Source organism: Labrus mixtus, chromosome 11 (genome assembly GCF_963584025.1).
Source record: "Labrus mixtus chromosome 11, fLabMix1.1, whole genome shotgun sequence".
NCBI lineage: Eukaryota > Metazoa > Chordata > Actinopteri > Labriformes > Labridae > Labrus > Labrus mixtus.
This window is the reverse complement of record NC_083622.1, coordinates 15,011,432-15,038,719: the sequence shown is the minus strand read 5'-3', so window position 1 is coordinate 15,038,719 and position 27,288 is coordinate 15,011,432. Positions and strand designations below refer to the sequence as shown.

General features: G+C 41.7%; 1 protein-coding gene across 2 annotated transcripts; it reads left to right on the top strand.

Moving 5' to 3' along the window:
• Positions 1-513: 513 nt before the first annotated feature.
• lipeb (lipase, hormone-sensitive b) lies at positions 514-26,991 on the top strand. Of its 2 annotated transcripts, XM_061050230.1 has the most exons (14): positions 531-641; positions 3,830-3,873; positions 8,551-8,792; positions 9,763-10,047; positions 11,877-11,967; positions 13,574-13,719; positions 14,097-14,282; positions 15,148-15,300; positions 17,607-17,751; positions 18,398-18,625; positions 19,135-19,320; positions 20,401-20,582; positions 21,393-21,659; positions 22,838-26,991. In XM_061050230.1, the coding sequence occupies exons 3-14, from the start codon at positions 8,553-8,555 to the stop codon at positions 23,234-23,236; spliced, it is 2,508 nt and encodes an 835-aa protein (XP_060906213.1). In that variant the 5' UTR covers positions 531-641; positions 3,830-3,873; positions 8,551-8,552; the 3' UTR covers positions 23,237-26,991. The 2 variants fall into 2 exon arrangements, with proteins under 2 accessions (XP_060906212.1, XP_060906213.1); XM_061050229.1 differs by lacking the exon at positions 3,830-3,873 and having other exon boundaries at positions 514-641.
• Positions 26,992-27,288: the final 297 nt, after the last annotated feature.

The following is a 27,288-nucleotide window of genomic DNA, read 5'->3' as shown; positions in this document are numbered from 1 at the left end:
GACTGCTGACAGAAAACACCCTGAATTGCTTAAAAAACATTCAAAAAGTTCAAATTCTTTACAGTAAGGCAAATCAATATAGACTACTAATGAACATTTTTTTAATGCTCCAGAAAGGTTTAAGTGAGATTATGGCTTTTTGTAGGCCTACCTTCTTTAACTTTATTGAATTATATTTAAGCTGTTAACATAATTTCTTTCATTATTACTGAATGACTTGGTCTGTAACGAGTTTTCTGCTTGTGTGCTCAAAGAATAAATATGTGTATTAAAAAAAAACGCGTAAATGCCTCCATAAAATGTCTTTAAAAAACCACTAAACCCCTGCAATCTCTGCTGAATGGGCAAGGACTCACATGTCCTTTGCAAAACTGTAAAACCAAAACCAATCAATGGGCGGACACTTGTCGTTATCTGTGTCGTGATTGGCTACTGGACCATGACGTAGGCATTCCTTTGATTCCATGTTTGGTGTGGGCGGGGTCACCGCGCTCCCAGGCAGGTATGTAGGAGAGATGTGAGAGGCGGTGCGTAAACAGAGTGGGCGAAGATGGCGTCGAGCAAGAAGAGTGGTGGGAATAGTAGGTTTGAGAAAAGTGTGAATGGGAGACGCTCGTCGAAGCACAAAGAGGGTCCAGTGGGTGAGTTTGTCTCCGTGTCACGCTGACCTCGTCACTGCCCCCTCCTCTCACGTTTTAACTCTTAACATCCCCTTTCCGACGCTCCCGAGCTGTCACCTCCCGTTAGCAGCTTTGTTAGCTCGCCTACGGTAGCCCAAGTGCACTGCGAGGATTTAAGCCGCTGGTTCTGTCTCAGCTGCTCAGATCCCGTGATTGTTGTGTGACATCAAAACGAGGAGGCACCGTGAAAATCTTTTTGCGTTTGAAAATCTGTTCAATCTCCTTCTCTGGCATGTAGGCTGTGTGGTTTGAATCATCTGTGCTACAGTAGCGTTATGTGTTATAGCTGTGAGTGTAATGCCATCCCTGCAGTCGTTGCCTAGTAACACACGTCTATTTGCTGTTTTTTTTTTTATGAACATTTTTTCTGTTGGCCTACCCTAGTCACAGACGCTGACACTGGCTGGACACACCTGCACAGGTAGGCTACTCCAAAATTCAAGAGGAGAAGGGAGAGACTGGACTGTGAACTAGATTAACCTCGTGTTATACATGGAAGTCCTGTGCTTAAATCGATTAGGTGAATTGGTAGATCAGGTCCATCTGTGTGACATGAGGGCTGACACATGATGATGAACGTGCAGACTGATGAAGGAAAAGACTTCACAGGAAGGACCTGAAGGCATCGTGGAGGTGCTCTTAATACATGAAACAAACCCTCTCTGTTGCAAAATAAAATACTGTCTCACTTCTTTGAAAAGGCATCCATGGCTTTGCAGGAGCCCAACACATTGGCCTACATTGTTTGTTTTAACTACATTTTTTTTTTTTTTAAATAGTCCCACTTGTGTTTTTATGAATGGGCTGTCTTTATTAGTCTTGGGCCTGTTTAATGAGCTTAGAAGAGTTTAAACTAATCCTAAATCTTTCGTGAGGTTGCTTACATGCTCAGTCTTCATCAAACCTGAAGATCAGAATCATAATCTTTTATTTCAGCTAAGGTGGTGCATTATGAACTAAAAGGAAACTTTGTGTGTCCCATTAGTATAAGGGGGTGTGGAGGCTCATTGTTGCCTGTTTCCTGTTGTTCGGTTTGGCCTTGTGTGTATTAAAGTGCTCTGTCTGGGAGAAGGGTCAAAGCCTCCTCAGCACTGCAGAGCCCCTGCTGTTGGTGCTTCCTCTCGCCTGTGCGGTGCTCAAGTTTGCTATTTTTAAAGCCGGCTTCCTATAGACATGGCATTCTGTAGAGTCACGTACCAGGCAAAGTTCAAAAAGACTGAACAGGTAACATGAGTGTTTTACCTGTGACACTGTCGGGCCTCAGCAGAAGATAAACCAAAGAGAGTCATTACTTAGGAATGACCTAGACATGAACAGCACAGTTCATAAACTGACATAGCTTAAAGTCTTCTTAAAATCGATCACAACTAGAGCCTGTACATTTTCTGTGTAGAAGGGATGTTGTAAATGTAAACGAGCAAGTTTTTCCTGCCAAAATACAAATATTTGTTTGCTTCCCTTTGAACACAAGTTACACTTTCTATCAGGAGTTAAAAAAAAATACTGCTGTTTTGAATGCATACTAACCTATGCAGTGGAAGATAGTGGGAGCTACTGTAAGATTATATGGAAGGACACAAGTGTCAGAATATGAATTAGCTTTGAATTAACACGGAGCGCACAAGACTGAATATCTGACTTGTTGAATGAGGTTGAAACATGACACAAAAAACACTGCTATATATGCAGTAGTTGGACACAGATGACCAGATCTGCAGATACAACTCTTGTTCCAATTGTATTTGCCTGTTTTTATTTTAGAATAGAATAGAATAGAATTGCTGCTTAAAGGCATTTTGCCAGCACCATTGCATCTTGATATTTTTAGTAGAATGACACGGGTGTTACTTATAACATCAACATTTTCATACACTGTACATCGTTCTAAAGAAAATCACAACAGTGCGACAGGATGTCAAAAAAAACAAAACAGGACCCTGAAACCAATACAGCTGTCATTAATTCAGTGAATTACACCTGGGAATTTCCTATCGCAACAAAACATCTTCTTCTGCAAAAAGCTAAAAGTGGGAATGACACCATGAACCCTCTTTGTGGGATGAATGACAATAATTACTAAGAAAACAAATACTTTTCACCAGAGTCATTATGTTTCTCAGTGTTCCTGTGTCTCTGTGTGTGAAAGGTCAGATTTTAGTTCCTTGAGTAATGGGGACTGTCATCTGTGAAATCAGAAGTATGAGCAAAGGTTATATTTTCCCTTGAAAAGACCCTCTAAAACAATATGTACTGAATCGATCTCTTTTTTTTTTTTTTTGTGAATGCTTTTTCCACGTTTTGAATTCTTTGCCAAAACTTTGTCAACAGTTGCGACGCTCCACGTTTGTACTGCAAACACAGACAGAAAATATGTGTTTAAAGGTGTTTCCATAAATGTTTAATTAAAGAGAATCACAGCTCCAACACATGGATGACTAAAAGATGGCACTTGGGACTTAACATTGATAAAATAATTTAAAGTAAAAATAAAGTGTCCAAAGGTTTTCGGCTCTTGTTAGCAGCGTCAGAGGATTTTCTCCCCTAATAGTGTAAAAAAGCCGAATAGGAAAAGTAAGCCCTCATTTTTGAGCTCCTATAACTTTTGTATTATTGCTTTTTCTAATTTTCAACGCTTGTTGATTATAATAACTTTTACTGACATGTCTTTTAATCACATAGTTTTTGACCTTTTGAAATATGGAAAAAACCTTCCAATGCAATTTAAAAAAAAAAAAAAAAAAATCCAATATTGATGTAATCTCATAGTTTAATGGCTGTGTCCCTGCCAATGTCTTTCTGAATGAGATCTGCCAATTCGGTTGAAGGTCACAGGGAGTTGCAAGCTGAACAGCCAATAGCAAAATAAGCTAGTGACACAGGGAGAAAGTTAACTGGGCTGAAGTTGTCTGTAACTTCCCAACCCTGTCTAAGAGACATGGGAGGGACTAGCAGAGAGGAAAGAAAAGGGCAGCTGGTCATCTCTGGGTGGAATTGGTTATGACCGGCTGACAGGCAAAGACCCTCATAGGAGAGACTAGGGACAACAAAACCAAACGGAAAAACAGTCGTGTTGCTTTCCTCTGTGCCACCCCTTCCTCCCTCTCTCTCATTCTCTCTTTCTTTTCCCCATGCTCTCGTTGCTTTCGCAGAAGAGAGGAGACAAACAAGGACAAAGCCTTGAACTCAGACGCTGGTAAACACTCTTAACTTTTTTCTCTTCTAGCTTTCAAATAGCTAGTCCATTTACCTTTCCTTGTATGCTTTCCCTGCAGCAGGTTTGTTTTCACTCAGTTCACACAGTATTTTGGCCCTGTATGAGTCATTCTGTGTCTGTGATGTTGCTGCTGTGTGTTGTTGTACATGACTAATTAATGCTCATTCATTTTAAATGTGGAGACACCAGGTACCCTTGAACGCTGTCAGTGGGTTTACAGTGACTCCTGTGTCAGTGACACATGAGGGGATGGAACACGCTGCTTGCTATTGATAGAGGTAGCTTGTCGTAAATGTATTTACTGGAGCACCAAAAGGCAGGAGGCAAGTCCTGTTTTTCTTCTTCCCATTGATTCTTTATTGACAGCGACACTGTGTAAGTGTGGTGGTACCTTTATTGCTTTCGGTGAGCTCTTTGAGGCGTCATCCTTCATCAAAAAAAGGTAGAGTCATCACTGGGCCTGTTTGAACTCTGAGTGAGTGCTCCGTTAAGATTGCACTGCCTTATTTGCATGCCATTTGCATAAGATAAACTCCCTGCAGTAGGACAGGACGGGTGTAATATGCATGGGCTTCATTATCATTAAGCAAGGTTTAAAGCAGCTTATGCTGATCCAGAGGTTCATAAAGTTCACGCCTAGCTTACTCTGTCAACATGCAGCGTATCGGCTCTCCCAGCTGACAGAGTTGTACCCCCCAGCTCTAATTAAGCAATGTCATTTAAAGTCTGGCTGCTCGCCCAAACAGGTCTTACTGCTATAGCCGGTCCTGCAGCACGGCATTTATGTGACTGCTTGACCAAAGCAGCCATTGTGTCGCCTCAGGCCACGCTGCAGATTGTGTTTATGCAGACAGATGAATGTGTATTTATAGCTGGTCTTTGTGTGTCTCTCGTGGTGTTTCCAGATTTATGCTGATGTAATGAGCTGAGTTGTTGCACATTGAGTAACTGTTTCCTGACTTTCAGAACATTTCCCTATTCAGTGTGTGAGCTGCTGTTTTTTGGCCAAATCCTGAGGTGGAGCAACATTTCACCTGTTTTTCTGCGTGTGCTTGACGTAAGCTGTTGAATTGTTTTGACGTGACGCGAGTAACCGCTCTGCTGAAGGTCCCCGTCATTGATCTGTATGATGAATTTGTATGATTAATGTTTTCTTTGTGAGTGGATGGAAAACTCTGCTTTACTCATGCTGTATGCCGCCCTGATCTCTCCGCCCTGCCAAACCTCTGCAATCTTTAGAGTCAGCTAAAGGTAGAATCTCCATGAAAATCCAATCCACATTATTTTCATAATCCTCTACATCTTAGCTTTGTTTGTACTCAAAAATGAACATCAGAAAGACATCCAAAAGCTCTCCTCGAGAGCAAGAAAAAAACTCTAGTTGCGGATGCATTAGGTTTGCTCACTGCTGTAATCTCTGCATTCCAGTATAAGTCATTTGGATGGAAACTCTCTGAGCTTTGCCCAAGTCTTAGGGTGTAAGTGTGAATTCAATGTAGATAAATCAAATCGATAGTTACATCCAAATCTAACCAGAAATCATAAATAAAAGATTCTCTGAGTCAGTTAAGGGAGACAGTTGGCTCATCTTTTTTAACACTATACAATCTTTGTCGAGCGTTATTTAAATGTTTCTGTTTGAGTTTGCACTAACCTTTGGATGTCACGAGACAGACTTTAATGTTTGTCAGATAAAGTGTTCCCTTCATATGGTTAAACTGATGTGAAATTGCGCTTATTAAGCATTCAGGAGTAGATAGAACATGAGATTGTATTGAAAAGGGTGCTGCTCAGTGTAGCTGGCTCTTTTGGCTCTGTAGAGTTGCTCTGGTTGATCTCTGATCCTCAGGGCAAAGGGAAACCTCCTGGAATCATTGAGACATTGACTATGGGCCTCATGGGAACATTATACACATACAGGGAGCGTCCTCTTTGCTGGATATGATATCAAGGACATACAGTAGTGGAGGTATGACAACATTATTCTGAATGCATGATAGTGTGAACACTTCATCACCTTTATTTTGGTTTGAAGTTGAGAAGAACCATTTTTTTCTGTTTTTGAAGTGGTAGGTCTAGTTATTCAGTCTGATGTCTTCCCATCCAGTATGTGTTTAACATAATCTGAAGGGGATTCAGTTTTGCTAAGTGTAAAACATTTTTTAATAACATCTTTATGACGGTATGTGTACAATACGATGCACAGCCCAAAGTCGCTATTACATCATTATTCTGTGATGATTAATAAAAGACTATTGTATGATACTTCATCACTTTATCTGATTAACTGAAGAATATAAAATGCCCCTAAAAAGGTAAAGTGCAGGATTAATGGATTGTTCACTGCAGCTTGGTGTCAGGTCCACTGCTTATCACACTTTTACCTCCTTTTTTGAACTCCGAAATTTCCCTTATCCATGTGATACTGTGAGGAGTCGATCTGAAATTGGCAGGATAATCTTTGAAGAGTGTTTATATATTTTTTAAATGTATTATTAAAACATTATTATTTGGTAGAAGTGATTTGATAATTGTATCGTGGTGTGGGGTGTGGGGTGTGTGTGTGTGTGTGTGTGTGTGTGTGTGTGTGTGTGTGTGTGTGTGTGTGTGTGTGTGTGTGTGTGTGTGTGTGTGTGTGTGTGTGTGTGTGTGTGTGTGTGTGTGTGTGTGTGTGTGTGTGTGTGTGTGTGTGTGTGTGTGTGTGTGTGTGTGTGTGTGTGTGTGTGTGTGTGTGTGTGTGTGTGTGTGTGTGTGTGTGTGTGTGTGTGTGTGTGTGTGTGTGTGTGTGTGTGTGTGTGTGTGTGTGTGTGTGTGTGTGTGTGTGTGTGTGTGTGTGTGTGTGTGTGTGTGTGTGTGTGTGTGTGTGTGTGTGTGTGTGTGTGTGTGTGTGTGTGTGTGTGTGTGTGTGTGTGTGGGGCTGATAAATGTCAGTGGGTCGTGATTCCTTTCCACAAACTGAAATTGCCTCTCCCGTTAGTCTTCCTGAATGACAGGGAAAAGTACAATAATTGCACGATAAGGCCTCCATTATTACCTTCACCCTCAAAACAATATTTCATTTAGTGGAACCTGTTTCCTTTTTTTTGCATGCATGCATAGACAACCTCTGCTCCACATCCCCAGATGTCACTTTGAGCATTTGTTCTAAATCTTAAAGTTTTATTTATTTTTGTGCTGCTTTTCTGAACCAGACCCAATTCCAGGCATGTCTAATGTCATCTGGGATGTTCATGAGATATTCATGATGTAATGAAAGATGATTAAAACAGCATAGTCTTTCTTCAAGAGTCATCTTAAACTGACCGTTATCTGCCATCTCTCCATGCAGTTTAAAGTCCTGCAATGTAAATGATTAACACTTCTCAGTAACAGGAACATCTTCCCTGAATGTATCCACCAGGAGTCACTGGGGTCCTCTAATAAAAGAACGTTTTAATTATTCTTAAAGAAAAATACAAGGAAGTATGAAATGGATTTTAAAAAACACTGTTTAAGAAAAGTTAAAGAGTAAAATGGACCAGATGTAATCGATCCTGCATAAAGTAAATTAGCATACATTGAGAAGTACTCAGAAATAAACACAGAAAAAAAATATTATAAGCAAACTGTTTTAAGATTGTTAGTTGTCTTAATATTACAACAGTTGTTTTTATTTGATTAATTTATACTGTATATCTCTTTATTGTATTATTCTTTCACTGTTTTATTCTTTTTTTTTTTTAATGGCTGCCCTCCCACAAATGTCATCCGTTAGGAAAGCACAGCTGTTTAAATTGTCTCTCCTTTTGTTTCTCTGCACGTCCCCTCTCCCTTCTCCTATGTACTCTGTCTCTCAGCATGCTAGTCACCCTATACAGTAAGTACCAGCTGGTTGTCTGACTTGGTGTTGTTGTGGAAACAGAGGTCTCAGGTGGTGGAAGAGCTCAGTCCAACAGCAGGAATCCACCAGGGACATAGCACTGGATCTTTTGTTTTGCTGCATTAGGGCAGAGATATGAGCACACTTGATAAACACACACAGCTGTATACCTCCCTTTGGGACTCTCATGTGAGTGTGTTTATGTTTTTTTGTCAGTGTATGACTAATCTGAGTTTGTTCCCAGCAGCGTGACGTGAGCAAAGGGCCTCTGCCTTCTCCTCTTGCTCCATGCATGTCTGCCTAGATCTTTGCGGATTTTGGCTGCTTAGCTCGGATTTACATCATTTAATTTCAAGGCTTGCTTAACACGTTTCAATCAATGAGCCTCTATTCGCCCGGCTATGTGGGATTAGTTAATAGAAGCAAGAGAACATTTTGTTGAATATATCCAATGCTATCCCACCTGGGCTGGTACAGTGTCTACATGCTGATATAGAGTGTGGTCATGGTGCAGAATAGGGATCAGGTTGTTCTTTTTTTGTGCTTACATAACAAGATACCAGCTGAAAGTCAAGTTTTTCCAACTACAGAAATAATGAAACAATGCCTGAAGCTGTGCAGATGAAGCATGCTTTTGGGTCAGAAAGTTGGAATGATTAATAATGAGATCAGCGCATGTTAATAGGATACAAGCCTTTATCCTCAGCCCATTTGAATACATAAAGTATTATACTAAAGCACCTTCTCTATACACAACTATTAAATGTTGCCTTGCTTCTCTGTCTCGCTCCTCCCAGTGATGGACACCAAGGCGGTGTTTGCGGCCCTCTACAGCGTGTGCGAAGAAAATGCCACTTTCTTCTCAGGAGGAGGCAAAGGGGCGCAGGGTGATGCGGCACGGAGGCTTGTCGAAACTATGAAGCTGATCCAGGAACACGCTCGCAGTCTGGAGCCTGTTGTCTCTGGCTTTGCTGCAGTGTACCATCATTTTGACTTTGACCCTCACATACCTGCAAACGGCTATCGCTCACTGGTCAAGGTAAGCTGTGGGATGTTTTTGTGTGTGTGTGTGTGTGTGTGTGCGTGTTAAGTCTCGGGGGCGTGTATTTGTTCTCATATCAACAAAGTGCAGCAGAATAATAAGCACTCGTACGGAAGCACATTCTTATCAATATTCTCCCCACACTGTGAGAAACAGCTCAGCAGCCCCTTTGTGCCTTGATATTGCTTTGTTTCAAGGTCAGTCCATTTGTTTAACAGATTGATTTTATGTTGCAAATCAGGTTAGATAAATTCCTCCAGCTGCAGAGTATCTAACCCAACTGTACTCACTGTACTTTATCTTCTACAGTTATTGATGAAACATCATGACCTTCAGTAGCTACAGCCCACCACAACTGAATGAGTCGGAGCAAAGCAGCAAATGAATGCCGCTCTGTTTTCAAGCCTCCAGATTTCAACATTTATAATCCTTCTCATCCACACACACAGCAACTTTGACTAATCTTTAACACAGTGGGGAAGCATTGAGCATTTCCAATGCTTGCTTTCTGGCATGCTATCGTACATGTTTTTCCCCCTTCAAGCTTAATAGCTAAATCTTTTTGCAATTTAAGCAGAACCGTAACAGCCCTTAAATACATTTTACATAAAATGTAATATAATTCTCTTTGTTTGTCCATCCTTACACAAGGAAATAATCATCTATATATCATTGTTCAATGTCTCAAGAGTACACATCACTTTAACTATCTTCTTCTAAAGAGTTTGACTTTACACTATTGACACGGTTCTTAGCAAAGTCCACTAATTTTTTCTCGACAGATGTAGAAGGCAGCATGGCAAAGCAGATATTAGACTCAAACTCATTGAGTCAAGATCAACTTTATTGTCCCAGCAAGTGACAGATTTGTCCTGGGCTCCTCACCCATGCTGCAGGCATCAACATAATTCACATTAAATATAAACCATTGAATATTAAAACTGTTGTCATCTTCAAACTACTCTAGTTGGTGCGCTGCTGCCTTCTTCACATCATCCAGAAGGGGCGCTACATCACCGCAAACCGGCGCAGCATCTTCTTTCGAGCGGCACACAATGCGGGGGAGATGGAGGCCTACTGCAGCGCTCTGTGCCAGCTGCGTGCCCTGCTCTACCTGGCTCAGCGCATGCTTCATGACAACAGCCATGGCAACCTTTTTTTCCAAGATGAAAGTGGCCTCAGTGAGAGCTTCGTCCGTGAATACTCCTCCATGCACAAAGGATGCTTCTATGGCCGTTGCCTTGGCTTCCAGGTGAGATGAGCAGCATTACAAAGGGCGAGTAATGGACACATGACATAGAAGTGAAGAATAAAAGGTACAACAAATAGGAGTTCCTCGTTGTTCATCAACAGGTGAGACAAAGGGACACTCAGTGGAAAGGAAAGCAGGTTGGATAGAATCAGGAGTTACCCGAGAGGTACAGAGAAACCATAATAAAAACCAACCTCAGGGAGGGCCGGCGGCCTAGTGGTTAGTTAGAGCGCCACATGTACAGAGGCTGTAGTCCTCAAAGCAGGCGGCCCAGGTTCGAATCCGATCCTTAATAACACAATTTCATCATTATCACCATTAATATCAATATTAGCATCTTTATCATGAAGTGCATAGGTGTTCATGAAAGAGCTGGGCCTTAAGCTTTTTGTTAATGTGGAAAGGGATCTTGAGTTTGGTGATTCATTCCCCCTCTGTGGAACTACAGAGGAAACGAGTCTAGCAAGTGACTTAGAGCCCTATAGTTAAGGTAGGACCTGGTGCTTCTCATTTGCAGGGAGTAGTGGGCGGGAAGGAGTGTAGACCGGGATGAGGGAGTTTAGATAAGGAGAAGCTGTTTCTGTCACTGTTTTGTAAGCTCCCAACAGGGATTTGAATTTTAAGCAAGCACCAACTGGATGCCACTGGACTGAGATGAAACGCAGAGTGATGTGCTGTTTTGGTTTGGTTGAGGACCAGCCACTGTGCTGCACTCTGACTCATCTGTAGGGGTTTGAGTGTGCATGCAGGGGGACCAGTTAGTAAGGAGTTGCAGTAGTCAATAGCTGTTTCACCTACGCGCTTGTGAGAATTTCTTGAGAATTTCAGGAGGACTGCCTCTGAAATCCTCCTCATCTGTTTGTTCAGACATACACCTCACAGCGGGAGACTATCCATGTCGGATGGTAGAGGAAGGGGCTGGGCTCTCCTGATGCAAGACATGACGTAAAAAGTACAACGTTGACGAGGCAACACAGTCCTCTATACAACACTACATTTAGAATATTTGCCTTTATAACCTAAGTGTGTGTAGTTAGACAGAATCAGAATATCAACAAAAGAGCAGAGAGGCACACACTGGCTAACAGATATCAAAATGCAGGAGTTGAATTACATTCACTGAGATCGTAGAGGTTGCATTCATATAGACTATGGTAATGCATCTCAGGGAATAAACGTCACCACCCCCTCCCACATGTGCAAAGTTCTCCCGATTATATCCTTCCGGGTTCTCACATCAGGAGTTTTGTGCAGGTGCGACTGCACTAAATGACTGATATATATGAGCCTGTACCAGGAGCTGTGTTGCATGCTGATTCAGGACCTGTTGATGTCTAAGACAGAAAACAAATCTTGTGCATTGTCACCAGGTGCTCATATAATTACATCTAAGCCTACAGGGATATATTTGAAGAAAGCGGGAGAGTGAAGTAATAAGTGAAGGCCAGGAAAGAAATCCAGAGCTACAGCTAAAGGATGACACCTGCTGCTCAGACCTGCAGGTAAAATGTAGTGAGTAAAGGATTTGATCGTACAGCCACAGTCTGTGTTTTAAGTCAAGCATAACGAGAGAGGCTGAAACCTCAGCGGACCGAGGTCAAAATCAAACTAAAGGGAAAAAATGATGAAACCTCTCTAGTGCTGTCGGCATCAATTTATAATGTCTTAGACTCCTATGATATTCTGATGTCCCATCATCAATTTCACTTGCTCTAGCTGAATGATAACGGTAATAATTTTTCTTTTTACAAGGACAATAGATATGAATTCTAATTTAAGTCTTTCTCTGTTTTTATTTGTCTTTTTTATTTGTCCATCCTATCTTCCAGTTCACTCCAGCCATTCGGCCCTGTCTCCAGACCCTCGCTATCGGGCTTGTTGCCTTTGGAGAAAACTACAAACGGCATCAGTCAGGAATAGGTTAGCATCATTCTGTCTGTAGCTGTACCCTCTCATCATTCAGACACTTGATTCTCATTCATAGCCTGCACTCATCCCCACTCCTCTTCTACATTGCTCCATGGCCCTCTCACTGTGTACCTTTTGATGTTGTGTGTTTAGATTTCTACATGCTCTTTCATCCTTTGGATTCTCGAGGGATAGCTGCTATGCTTCTTCTATATTTCAAAATGTTTTGAACATTGCACACAGTTATGGACAGAGGCAGTGATAGAAGAACTTACATATTTTTCTCCATGCACACGCACACACACACAATTGATTTTAGATTTAAAAAGGAACCTTTTAACCCTCACGGTTTCTTGTGCTCTGTGCTGCGCCACAGTGGAGGCAGGTGGTATTGCACCGTATGGTGAGTGTACTTGAACCCCTCTCCCTTTCATCATAGTCCTCTGTAGTGACCTCAGGCTATAAGACTATGTGAAGAAGTTTTTTCTTTCCTGCAGATCCCACAATTCGTAATGGTTCTGCATACAGCACTGTTAGCTGGATTAGCTTTCCTGAGTCTGTGTTGTAGTTTACAGATTATAGCTTTAGGTACACACATCGTGTCCAAGAGTGACATTCTTCATCCATCGTTCTTTACCTTACATCCCTGACTCATTGTAGAGCATTGAATGCAAGGTAGAATTAGATTCCAGAACCATTACATTCATCTGTTTTAAACATTCATTGCATATAAAATGGAAGGTGCATTTCCACCCCCTCCTGTTAATTAAAAGTGAAGCCAAAATACCCCCTGCGCAGATGATGATATATTGCCCCTTGAAGTTATCTAAGGCCAGAGACAGCACAATAGGGATCGACTGGAGGAGCCACAGTATTGACGTCATGCCCCTTCCACTAACAAAAACACATTTAACCTACCACTTAAGCCTGATTTATACTTCTGCGTCTAATCTACGACTTAAATTTGACAAACCCTGTACCTAACTATGCGTCGATACGGCACAGACGGCAAGCCCTGGGATTGGACTTAATTTTCCTCTCATGGCGTGCACCACATGTAAATACCGAGAAGAGCGAGTCTAATTATGACCAGAAGATAAATATATGTTCATTGTATCATGAACCATAATGAGCAGCCTGAGCAACAATGCTAACACCCTAGTGCTGTGAGTAAAGCCATTTAACTCTTTTGTGTAAGCAACTGGTCTCTATGGTCACTATTGCTGGAGTCTTTAATGTTTGCTGTGTTTTATCACTCTGAATCCTTCTTAACAATCCTTCTATATCCCTTCAATTGATATCCTGTGTTCTCAGTGAGTTCATGTTTCTAATGTTGTTGTTCTATGTCTGAGGATTCAGGCCTTCTATTTCTAGTTTTGATGTTCTTACTCTTTCTGACTTTGCGGTAATACTTGTAGCGATGATATTGAACTTCTGCCTTCCAATCACTTTTTGAGTCCATTTTGTCCTTCTTCAACCACACACATCATTCTTTGCCTTCCTGCCCTTTTTTTTAAATTTCTAACCATATTTCATTTTTTTTTCATGACATTGTCTCTAGAGTACCAAACCCATTAACACACCCCTCTCATTGTATCGCTCTTTATCTCTCTCCAAGGTGTAGCAGCCAGCTCTTTCTTTAATTCAGGAAAGTATGCCATCGACCCGGAGCTAAGAGGTGCAGAATTTGAACGCATCACCCAGAACCTAGACGTCCATTTCTGGAAGAGTTTCTGGAACATCACTGAGACTGAAGTTCTGTCGGTGAGTAGTTTGTAAATGCTTCTTGATAACTCACAGACGAACACACTCGTTATCTTTGTGTAATCAATCGTCGATAAATGTCCCCTCTAATCCATGCAGTCAGATAAGTGCACTTCTCTGTTTTTCATTTTGTAACTGCATCAGGGATATTTAACTTTCCTCTGGTAAAAGTACATTTTCTATCATTCTGCAGTTTGGCTTGTAATTATAGAGTGGAATTCAATTTATTCAGTAGTTCATGATTTATTCATCTGGTTTCTCTTTCTCTCCTGTGACCTGCCTCACTCTGGTACTTACTCTCTTTCTGTCTCAATTCTTTCTCCCTACTTGTCCATCTTTTCTCACTTTTTCACCATTATCTCTCTCTCCCTCTCCAGAGTCTTGCCTCGATGACATCCACTACAGTCAAGGTGAACCGGGCTCTTTCTGTGCCCCCCATGCCCTTTGACCTTCCCCTGGCGACCAATCACAATGCATCTGTAACTATAGCTCCACCGTCGGCGCATATCGGCATGGCTCCCATTCAAATGAGGCTCATCTCGTATGACTTGCGTGAAGGACAGGTACGGAAATCCTTATTCTGTTCACTCTGAAGTGCCACAAGTGAAAAATGCAATATAAAAAAGCCTTATAATCTCCTGTTCTATGCAACCCTAGACTAGCTCTTGTATGTATCTTATACTCCTTCCTTGTAGTAGAAGTATTTGCTGTGTGACCTTGTTTGTGACAATTTTCCTCAACAGTCCCTTTTAAAACCATACAGTATACCTGCCCTGAAAGTTCATTAAATATTCAAAGTACATGTAGTAGCATGTCTGATATTTCTATCAGCTGCAAGAGTACATGACTGCTTTCACTCGTGCTCGTGGATTTAATCTTTGTCATTATTTCTCCCACTGTCTCTATTTCTCTGTCAAAAGGTATCACTCTCACATTTTCTCCTCTGCCTCCCTGCTTATGTTCTCCAGAGAGACTCCCTCTCTTCCTCAAGCTTGTTCTACTTACTTTGCAGTCTGGCACTTAACCAGGTGCCATCAACAAACACTTTCAGCCATTGATCACGCTCCAACAAAACAAGTGTCCCTTTTTACTGTTGCAGAATACAAGCTTGCATCAGCTGAAGCCCTTCCTCTTAAAGACGGCTCCCCTCCCTCCTTGTTTCTGTTAATGAACAGGAATTAGTGTGCGTTCATGCAGGCGCTGGAAAGGCTGGCAGCAAACTGCTGCAGAACAGTTAGTTAATCCCTCTCTCAAAGGAGCCCTTTTGCTATCACTGGCAATGACATATATTAACATTGAAAACAAGGCATTGTTTGCATTGTGCACAGTATGTGAACAACTATCAGAATGATGCAAACACAACTGTCTCATCACTTTCATCTTCTGATGTATTTGGGCTGTTTTCATTTTCTCTGTCTCTCTCTTCAGGACAGCGAGGCCCTGCTCTCTCTCTCCCGCTCTGAGGGGGGCTCCATCTCCTTGTCATTGGGACTGAAGAGCAAACGCCTTCCCCCATCCCCCTGTCTCCTGATCCATTTCCATGGTGGAGGCTTTGTGGCCCAGACCTCCAAGTCCCATGAGGTGAGATCAAACTCTCCATTCATAGTTTGCCTAACTTTTTTTTAGCTACTAGGGTAGCTACTGTTTACTCATGATAATTGTAATCAAACCACAGCTTACATACGGGTTGAAAAAAACTATGGTTGGCTAAGCAGAGGAATTAGCAGTCCGTGTCTCTTCATATGTCTGTGGATACCCCAATTATTTTGTAATTAATCCCTGAAAACTTGATGTAGATAATTTGGTCTTGCCCCATGAGTCATTTACTTATAAGATTTACACAAAGCTCACTCTTCATTTTCTTGTAAATGATTGCTGCCTGGTATTTACTTAATTCCTTATTAAAGGGACACACTCACACTTAACTTAGGCTTTATGTCTCAACAATTAGATTGGATCTTTTTTTTTCTTTGTTTCTCAAGACAGTAATTTAAAAAAATCTAAGTTTATAGAAATTCCAATATATGAAAGAAGAACTAATTAGTTATTAGAAGAACTAAACCTGCTCAGTTATACTTAATAAGAAATCATATTTTGACACTGTGCGGGCCCCTGCCTCTCCCTGTTTCTCTCATACTTTTCTGGTCATCTTTGGCTGTGTACAATCTTTATGTGGCATCAAGCTACTTGCAGCTACCACGAGACAGGGCTCTGTGAAATTGCCAAGGACATGGGCATCCTTGATCTGCAGCTGCATAGCAACCACAAGATGAGAAGGAGCAATCAGACAAGGGAGTGAACAGGGCTGTCATGTTGAATTAAAAGAGAACCGTATGACCCTGCAAAAAGATTACCACAGGCACTAATGGAAGCCTTGTCAGACTTTCCTTCTCTATTCTTCTCCTGGGCTCTCTGTTTTTTGTTTTTTTTTGTAACATCCTCTCTCTCAATCTTTGTAATATCTTACAAAATTTGTTTTGTTTACTTAGTGTCCTTCAGCAGCAGAAGCCTCTAGTGCCCTCAGTGATGCTGAGATCACAGGGATGGATGAACTGGCATCTGTGCATTAACCAACTTGGAATCAGACCACACACACACCCACCCATCCACAGTGTTTGGCCAGTAGTCGTTTACACTCGCAGATTAACTGCTCTGCTGTCAGAGAATGAGTGGGACTGAAGCTCCTATTAATTCCTGCTGTGAGAACAGATCTGGGACTCTGAACTGGTGTCTGAGAGTTTTTCTTTGTTAATAGGATGTGTGTTCAAGAAGGGTTTCCTGAGTCATGTAAATATAACCAGCTTTTTGCCCAGCCCAACAGCACAAACACACATACTTTTCTTTTTCTGGTTGGCCATTTTTTGTTATTTACTAGCTCCTTTAATGCAGGCAGATGATCAATTTTTTGATTGACACTCCTGCCCATGGACTCCATCACATGTTCACACTAATCGTAGCCCAGCAACAATGGCTGTTGCACACATACAGTTGCAAACACTTGCACCTTTTGGAGTATCTTTGCTCATTTGTACAAAGCCTCACTGACCTGAGCAGTACTTGAGCTGCGTGCACACTCGCATGTCATTATTGAGATTTATTGTGACAGGACAGGCCTTAAGACGGCACAGCTGACTGCTGAAGCTGCTACTTTGATTATTTTTCATACCGACTCACTGGTCACTGAGCCATCATACAAGCATCCACACACTATGCTCTTCCTGACATTGTGATTGGAGGGCTGGCAGTGAAAGCGACAGCCCTGTCATAGCTTGTCAGAAACCTGTTGAGAGAAGATAAAGACAGAGGAGAAAGGATGAGTGCATTGTGGAAGGAATATTTCTTTTCATGACAAGTTTTGATGCCTTTCTTACATTTCAAGGTCACTGCAATTCAGTTGTGAAGTGGAGCACTTGCCATAGGTTGGCATCAGAATAGTAAACACAAAAAGAAAAAAGGCTCAGCACTCTAAATCCCTTTAAATCCACATCCACACCATCCCATTTTCTTTGTATTTTTCCTTTGTACACAGCAAACTAGGACATGTGGTGGCCACCTGTTATTACCGTATGTAAAGATAGGAAATAGAGGTGACTGTGAGGGCAATGCTCATTCTCCCTTTGTCTAGACGGTAATCCAGAAAGCAGACAGATGACATCAGAGGGACTCATAATTTTCATAATTTTTGTATCCTCGCTTCTTAATGTTCCCACCCACGCATCTCTCTCGCGCCATATTTCTTTGACTCTCTGTTTCACTTCCTCTGTGTTTTATTGTGGCTGCTGTTGTTCTCATAAATTTTACAACACATAATATATTCACTGTGAAACTGAGTGTTTTTCCCATCAGATATTCACCCCTCTGTACCCCTTGTATTCTGTCTTGTGCAGCCTTATCTGAAGAGCTGGTCTCAGGACCTTGGTGTCCCCATCTTGTCAGTGGACTACTCTTTAGCCCCTGAGGCCCCCTTCCCAAGGGCTCTGGAGGAGTGTTTCTACGCCTACTGCTGGGCTCTGAAAAACCCCCACCTACTAGGTACACACAGACTTTTGGATGTTTAATCTCTGCATTTTTCTGTGTACGTTTTTAAGTAATGAAAGAGTATGCTCAGTTGAAATGATACATAAGGCAGGTTAAAGAAAGTGATTTATTAGAATTAATGAGTCCCCACTTATGTTCCCTGTGCCTCTCAAGGGAATTCATGCATCACTTTGAAAGTAATCATGCTGCAGCACAATGTCTGGAGCGCAGCCCTTGTTCTGTATCCTCCCACAAATTGTGATGCTTACTATGAAAGCAGACAACAAAAGACATCTCATCAGTTCTGGGTACATCCAACTGCTGAGGAACACTGTGTCAAATTAACAGTGATTCCATTGAATCATGTTACAAGAAGTACAAGAAGATGATAACAGTGACGAGAGGGAGGCAGTGAGACAACGCTTCCTCTCTACAGCCTCATATTCAGCAGTGTAACTGTGGAGAGAGTAGCTACTGTAAATTTATGTTTGTCACAATGCCTTTATCTGAACCTCAGTGGATTTTTCTCATAGTTTCAGAAATTTATTTTTTTCATCTTTATTTTGTGTTCCACTTTTTTCTTTTTCCCCATGGCGCTATCAATAATTATTTCCCTCTTTCCCTTCTTCCTCTCATCCCTGTCCTATTTTGTTCTCTCCAGGTTGGACAGGAGAGAAAGTGTGTCTGGCCGGTGACAGTGCGGGAGGCAACCTGTCTGTGACGGTGACGATGCGCGCTGCTGCCTTTGGTGTTAGAATGCCAGATGGCATCGTGGCAGCCTACCCAGCGACCCTGCTGACCGCCTACGCGTCACCCTCTCGTCTGCTAACACTTATGGATCCCCTGCTGCCTCTCAGCGTGCTCTCTAAGTGTCTCGGCGCCTACGCAGGTAGGAGTGTGTGTTATCAAAAGAAATCGAGCCAGGATGTTATTTGTGAATTTAGATCTATTTTCCTCCATTCTCTTTTGTCAAGCAGTTCTGCACATTACTGCCATCTGCTCCACATCAATCATACTCCTAATCAAATAGCCTGGACTAGGGTTTTGGGTTTAACAGTAAAAATTCACAAAACCTCTTGTGTGGCATGAGTTATTTTCTTTTTAGGCTGTAACAATTATTTTAAATTTTATTGATTTAATTTTGTCCTTCTGTTTGGCCTTTTGAATTACTTAACTAAAACACAATCATTTTGTTTTCACTCATCCTATCACCTCTGTAATACAAATTGTTGCACATCATCATTGCTCTGTGTCACTGATAATCTACTTTCCATTTTTTTCGTTACTTGTGTGTCTTCTTTGATTTTTCTTATTCATGCTTGTTCTGGAATACCAAAGACATTCTCATCTGTGTTGTGCTTCTGACTTTTTCCACACTCCTTGGTTTCTCTCGTCTAGGCAGCGCGCCGGAGACAGAGACACAGATAGAGAAAGTGAGCACACTGAGCATGGTGAAAAGAGACACGGCACTGCTGCTAAGAGATTTCCGTCAGGGAGCCTCAAACTGGATCCACTCTCTGCTGGATTCAAACAGAGCCTCGGCCTCTCCCAGCACAGCTGCAGAGGCACCACCAGGAGCCACTGGTACACCACCGACTGTGACTGTATGCATGGGTGTGCTTGTGCTTGTTTGTGCAGTCAGGTGGAAACAGGGGATGAGATGTGGGTGGCATAAATGTGTTTTACTGTGTCGTCGCAAACCGCATGCGTCTTTGGTCCCATCTCTCTTTCCAAACTACAGTTCACTTTTCACTGTGGTGAGAGTGACTGTGTTTGTGTGTGTGGTTGTTCCACCCACAGTTTCAGTGTCTTAATTAAGGTAATTTATTTAAGTTTTATGACTTCAATGTCCCAAAGTTCATTAAGAACCCATATGGAGGAAGTTACAGACACAGATCTCCTTTATTCATCATTCAACTAACTGATTATGGCTTTATCCTGCTCGGCTTTATCCTGCTCTGTTACATAACACTCCTGTAGCTCCATTCATATCAATTCACCTCTTTGGAGCAGCAGGGTTTAGACAGTAATTGTTTATTGTCACCACCGTAAATCTGGTGGCGAACCTTAATTTCCCTCGTGTCCCCTTAGCTAGGTGACACCCCCACAGCTGCAAGCCCAAACTAATGAGAATGTCATTGTTGGGTGTACATTATTAAATGGCCATCATGGCGCAGAGATGGTTCATCATTAAAGAGATGAGAGATTGCTGGCGCTTTGTGAAGAGACCAGCCATGACGGCTCTTACAGCTGTGTTTTGACGGCTCGGGCGGGCGGATGATATTACCATGACAGCACTATTTGAATTTCCTCCACCCACTTCTCCTCTCCTTCTTTTTGACACACAGCAATTTGCATTTTAGGCTTTTATCTGTTGGCTTTCAACCAGAGGACGTACGATAAGTGGAATCTGAAGAATAAGTGAAAGTGGTTTTGCACTACTATTGGTGTGTTTTTGCCCTGTGTCCTCCAGCTGCTATTAAGACCAAGTAAATTTCAGTGGCCCCCTTTTCACAGGATGTGGTGTGTTCATCCTTCACACACCACATCCTGTAATTTGTGTAGCTAATGTTTTTTTTTTTTAATGCACCCACTTTTGTGTTTTACTTTGCCAAATGTCTCCTAAGTCGCTCTTATTTCCCATCTCTTCATATCCTCTCTCAGACAGAGTGAGGAAGAGCATTTCAGAGGCGTCCATCTCTTCTCCTCATGCTGACCCCCCCGTACCATCAGAGACCTCAGAGTTCCCCACCAGGAAATTATCTGTCAAGAGCCAGACTTGCCAGGACTTGGGATCCCACAACAATTCCACTTCTCACAACTCACCACTGCTCTTTGAGCGAGCTGTACGTCACGCTTGAGCATGTTTACATTAAGATGTTCATGCTTTCACTTAATATTCAGAAGAAATGTACAGTATTAAGATATATGGGCTGTTGCTAAAAAATTCACTAAGCTGTTAGTGAGTATCTGGGTCTGGGTATTAAACCTTGTGATTAGTGGAGGTTCAGTAATTAAATGTATTTTTTTACATGGTTGGAGCTAAGGGAAATCTCAACAGCCTTCCTATCAATGATCAGCTCACGTCTGCCTTTATGCTAAATCTTTTCAATACAAGCTGCATGCAGTTGAAGCCTTTTTGAGAAACTTGAAGAGAACATCAACATGGAGATGTTTTGTCCCTCTATCACACAATGCTGCATACCTTGCAGTGATGTGCGTGTACAATGTTCGTGAACTCAGCTGAGATTATGTCACCAATCCCTCAAACAGAGATTTTGCTGAAAATTGCTGACTGCATATCAAAACTTTTTGTTGTGCGTGTGCTGGCAAGGTATTGCAGATTATCCTCGGATGTATTTTCACACAGGCGGAGTGGATTAGTGGCTGGCTTGAGAAAAATAGCAAGCAGAGGTGACGTAGGACTTTAAATATACTCCCCCTGCCTTGAAACCAGGATTGGTCAGCCAAGACGCCCAGGCACTGAGCCAAAGTGTTTTGAACATTTTCACAAGGACAACGTAGTGTGTGTGTTTTTAATCAAGTTTCCTGACATATATTTCTTATTTCTTCTATCCTTGACCGTACATTGTCTTTTGACCAATGAGTGCTGTCCACACTCACTTGAATTATATCTCATCTCTTCTTTCATGTAGCCAGAAGATGTGAATTTCTACCTCGGAAAGGATGCAGATCCATGCATTTCCAGAGACCTGTCTTCAGTGGCCATACCGCCCCCTGCTGGAGAGGAGGGATCGGAGCTGGAGCACCCTAGGGAGTTCCCCCTTGGGTTTGAGCCTCTCCGCTCAGCGCAGCTCGCTGAGATGAGGGTGGAGAGCTCTCCAGTGGTCAAGGATCCTTATTGTTCTCCTCTTCTGGCTCCTGACAGCATGCTGAAAGGACTGCCTCCTGTGCATATAGTGGTAAGAAGCAGAAGTTCATTTTAAAGGAGGTGAATTTTCCAAAGGAGTCAATGTTTTCATAAATAAGATTTGTGTTATTTATTACAATACGTTTTTTGATATGCCACCAGTTTGTGGAGTATCCGTATAATGAAAATAAACTAGAAGATCAAACAGCTCATGATTTAAACATGCGGTGAAGCTGTCTTTCACGCATTTTTAAGCGAAATTATTTCATTTTATTTAGTAAAGATAAATCAAACCAATAAAGAAGACACAATAAAGCAGTTTGGTGGGATATTGTTTTGACACTCTTCTGTGGACACATCATGTCCAGGGGGGGGGGGGGGAGGCTGCAGGTAATATTAGCTCAGCGTGTTTGCATTAATATTCCTCCAGTGTTTACAATTCATGAATTTTTTGATGGGAGCAGTCTCATCTGCAGAATACTCCTCCTCTACCAAACAAATGGATGTGGTTCAGAGAATGATTAAAAATAAATCCATTTCACGTTATCCATTCGTATTTCTCCGCTGTTCTTCAGTGGAGAGGATATGCAGCGAGGGGATTCTAGCTGAGCAAATACTAATGTCTTTATAGTTGTGGACTGAAAGTTACATCAATGTCCTCATCTCGGTAGGATAATGGGAGTCACTTTCACCATTACTTATGTGCCCTTGTGTTTCATTCTCCTTTTACAGTAGACATCCTTTCTTTCACTTGTAGCCCAAACACTGTTCAGCAGCAGAGAAGTGGGCGTGTACTCCAGCTGACTGGCTGTTGATGCTATTTCTGCTGTGTGATAGGCTGTTTGGTCTTTCTCTACTGAGAGAACTGTCCAACGTTTATAATAAGCAATGCAAATGTTCTTTGTTATTCCAGATGTTAAAAGCTGAATACTGTAGAGTGCTGAACACTCACTGCTTATGAGAGTGAGACAGTGTGATGGGGGAGACATGGGGGAAGTTGAAGCCTGCTGTTTTTTGAAAAGGGTGTTAATATGAAAATGAGGAAATAGGTGCTGGATTTAAAGTGCCTAGAGTGAGTCAGCGAGAATGTAAAGAAAGCTGGGACAAAAGAGCCTGGGACGCTTGGCTTCCTTTTCTTTATCCCTTAATTAAGATTCTTGACAAGTCTGAAGGGAATCCTAATTTGCTTTTCTCCCTTTACCCCCTCTTTTTATCCTTCCCCTCTCTCAGGCTTGTGCTTTAGACCCCATGCTGGATGACTCTGTGATGTTTGCCAAGCGATTGCGGAGCATAGACCAGCCTGTGACTCTGTGCGTGGTGGACGACCTCCCCCACGGCTTCCTCAGCCTATCCCAGCTCTCCAGGGAGACAAGGGAGGCTGCCGACGTCTGTGCGGGGAGAATTCGCGCCGTCTTCACCCAGGCGGACTCGCCCATGGAGCCGCGCAAGCACCGCAAGCTGGAACGGACCGATAGGGGCATGTCTGCCTGTACTGGGGACGACGATTCTCTCTTTGTATGCCCCATTGAGGAAGTGGAGCTAACTGAAGGCATAGGGGCTAAAATCTCTGATGGGGAGGGCCTTGTTACTGTGGAAGCCCAGAATAACACTGATGGCATTGGTCCTTAAATAAGGTTAGATAAAAACAGAAGGACTGCAGTTCACCCAAGGAGAGGAGAAAGAGCAAATGAAAGTCAGATGAATTTAGGCAGTGCAATGCTTAAAAGAGGAAAAAGAGGAAGCAGAAAGATGGGACAGGGCAGTCTAGCAGATTGCCCACTTTTTAGAGACAACAGAAAAAAGGAGAGAAGTGAAATAGAACTCCCTCCGCTTTACATTTCTTGCCACTTGTCTGCATCATCATGCACCGATGCAAATCTGGCAGACAAAACGAACACGCCCACGGAAGACAGTCATGTTTTCGAATCAAATGGTAATTTAGCAGCTTCTTAGATCAAAGACCTGCGCTCACCCACACATGCGACACAGATACTTTAACAGATCTCCCGTTAGGCAGCAGACGATCGGACTGGAAGCAAAACAGGAGAGTCTTGAGACGAGGTCTGAATGGGTGATTCATCCAGGCCAAGGCAGTCATTCGAGATCCTAATCAGATAGCAAATAGGCATGCTGTATGCTTCTGTATAGAGTCATCCTATCAAAATGGCCCCTTGTCCTTAAGGGAACATCTCTAAATCAGACTAATAACTCCACATTGTGTTCTCTATTATGCCACTTTGGCAGTCAATACAGCTCACTTTGTGAAAAGTAACTGTGTTGACTCTGCTTAATGCAATTACAGAGCGAAAACACAACCGACTAAAATGCTCTAAACTGGATGAATTGCCCTAAGTATTTCTTGGTATTCTGTTGCAGTTTTTAAATGATCCATGACTAAACCTATGCAGAAGTTTTTAACTTTTTTTTTTATACATCCTTTTTCTCTTGCTGTATTATAATCCTTGAATCATGACAGGGTTATCTGTTGATTTTCACTTTATGATGTTTGTTTAATGTAATCGTATGCTGTTTGTTTACTCCACATTTTTGAATATTTACCTCTATATTTACCTCTGCTTCTTTGGCACAGCTGCTCTGACATCGCAAACTTTTAAATTTAAATCATTTTCTACTCTCAGCACTGCATACTGACAAGATATATTAAATCTCTAATATAACACAGGGACAGAGTGACCTGTCGAGATGCTGCCTGGTGCTTTTTGTAGTGCTGATATTATCAATGCCAACATGACATTTAATTGATTATGAGTTGTGAAGATGCACTGAGATGTTTTTGAAGACACCCACTTAAGAACTACGTCCCATCTTAACAAGCAATTTTTCAGATGTTTCTCTTTTATTATTTTAAGACTGGAAACTGCTGCTCAAGATTTACTACTTTCTGACGTGAGTAAGAGAGAGCAAGTGGCAGCTAAAAGCCTGGCTCTCGCCTATCAATAGTCATTTTAAACTCCACTGCACTGATTTCCTCTCAGGATGCGCCCCGTTCCTCACCAGGCATTATTGCTCACCACTTCTCTGCACAGCATGCAGTGTGTCAGAAGTACCACTTCTCTTCACGCAGGGTATCTCCCGCCTGACAATCTGTTTTCTACAAATCAAAGGCTTTTAGGCAATTCTCCAGGACCCTCTGAAGGAAAAAAAGATTGTAGGAGTATCGTGTAAAAGCCGCTGAACTTGTGTTTTGGCCAAGTAAAAGTAGCTGGTAGTCCAGATTTGTTTTGCTCCTCTCCATCTTATTTGGAGTGGTCTTTGTTTTTAATAAACCTGAGGACACTCCTCGGAGCAAGTTGCCACTGAAGCACTTTCAGGTACACAAAAATGCCCTTCAGAGGGTCAGTCCCTCTATCAGGCCCAACTAAATATAGATGCAAACAATGCTGGCACTGTCACCGTCCTGCCCTTGCCTGGTAACAGGGCTGGGGTTGCCAGGTCTGTAGAGAGAGATGCTGTGTGATGAATAGGATTTAGCTGAAGCTGCGATTGAAAAATCCTCCCCACCCGTAGAAGAGCAGGATTTTAAGCAGCAAAGTCATGCTACAGGATTAGACCATGCTCAGTCCTGTCAGCTCGTAGTACTTACCGCAATATTTTTAGTCAGATTGATGGAAGAGAACCAGGACCGTGAAGAGAAAATAAAGTAATACACTCATCCTCTCAGAGATGCTGGGCTGAAGTTTTCTTCTTCCTTTACTAGCCGCTGTTTATGCCCACTCTGCACTTTTGCAGTAGTTGATCTGTCATTCTGTGCAAGTGTGTTATAAGCTTGACTTTTATATACGTGTTTATTTTTTCTTTACTTTGTGCCTGCCTGCGTGTGACCAAAGTGCAGTCAGTGTGTGCTCATTCACTTCATCCAACTTGTCTCTGTGTTGTGTTGGAAACATGAGCTTACACGACATGGGCTCCTATTTGTTTGTGTTGTGTGTTCACATAAAGACAGGACTGGCACTTAACACTCAAGAGACTTTTCATAGTATTAATCATCTGTTGACGTTTTTTTTTCTGATAAACATCGACTTTATTTCTCCGTCGTCCATCTCCTGTGAAGCCAGCAGGGTTAGTTGGCAATTAGCACTTTGTGATAGAAACGATGTGAGCTGCTTGTAAAAAGACAAAAAAAAAAGTGTCAAAATTCATCCCGTTGCTGTTTATTGACCTCTGTATGCCTCGTTCCATTTGATGACCACTCATGCATCGGGCCAACCTGGGTGCAGGTGATGGACCGGTGAGCCCATCTGGTGTTCTGGAGAGATTTAATAGTCAGTGTTACCCCTTTAATATCCTCAGTTCCTGGCATTATTGTGGATCCACTGATGTTTATATGCTGCCTGCAACTTAAAGCTGGAATGTTTGTTTTAGTGTTGTTTCAATTTAATGTTGTTGCGTCATAGAGTCTCACTGTTGATGATCCACAGACCCAATTTTAGAACCACAGAATGCCCTCGAGAGTACAAACCAGTTGTTTCAGTGTAATGCTATTTTCTTGTTGTATTGGTAGTTTAATTATCAGGGCGTACAGCATACCTCCGTAGTTTCTATTCTTTGAAAGCTTTCCTTACTTGAGATTTTGTTTGCCCAAGGCTGGCTTTTTTTGTATGTGCAATGCTAAAAAGTACAACGCTGCTACAAGTATGAGCTGGCTTGTCATACTATTTAGGTCCTAGATAAAGCTATGCAGTTACACACCAGCGTCACATCATTTTTCTTTCCACACTTTCTCTTTCCAGTCAGACATATTGTTGTTTTACTCAACTCAAGGCTGTAGACTTAATAATTACTGAACCTGAAGACGCAACTCTCTCTTTTTTTTTTTTCCTCATGCATCAATGCAATAGACTGACCTCACCCACTTTTCAGAAATATATCCTAATAAAAAATACTGTTTTTTTTATTTTTGTTTGATATTCTACATCTGGTCAAAATGTCAAAAACCACCAAAGTCTGCAGCCAGATTTGCTGCACTTGCCATTTAGTGTTTGCTCTTGAAAGTTATCCTGAAAATGCAGGTGCTGTCTTCATATGCAAATTGCTCTTTACTGTAAAATGCATTTCTGGTGTAGAATATAAAAGCCTTTAAAAAAAACAAAACAAGCCATAGACTGGAAACGCAGCATTTTGAAGTTTACTTTCTTATGTTTAAAGTTTCCTTTCATTCAGAACACCAGAAGTGCAAACCTGTGAATAAAAAAAGAATGTATATTCAACATTGTAGATATTTATACCTTAAGATTTGTTAATCAGATTGATTGCACATTGATTGATTTGACTGCATTTTCTTTGCAGGTCTCATACTACAATGTTGTGTAGGCTGGTTTCTTCCATTGTTGATTTTTATCTAAATAAATATATTATCCCAAGAACCCACTGCTGTGTTCAAGCTTATGAATTAACCTTTTATTTTACTTTAAGTCACAGGGAATGTGATTTGTGTCTGATGGTTTTTGATTTTTTTTTTTTTTTAATGTATGGTTGCATGTGTGGAAATTAATTTTACCTCAAATGTTCATGCAGTAAAAACTCAGTTAAGGTCAATCATAGGTTGATCTTTTTTTAGAACTATTATTAGATTTTCTGCATAGAACATGAATGTAACATATGGAATATTAGACCACTTTTGAAGTATAGTCATTTCCTTTTGATGCTATTTTATACTTGTA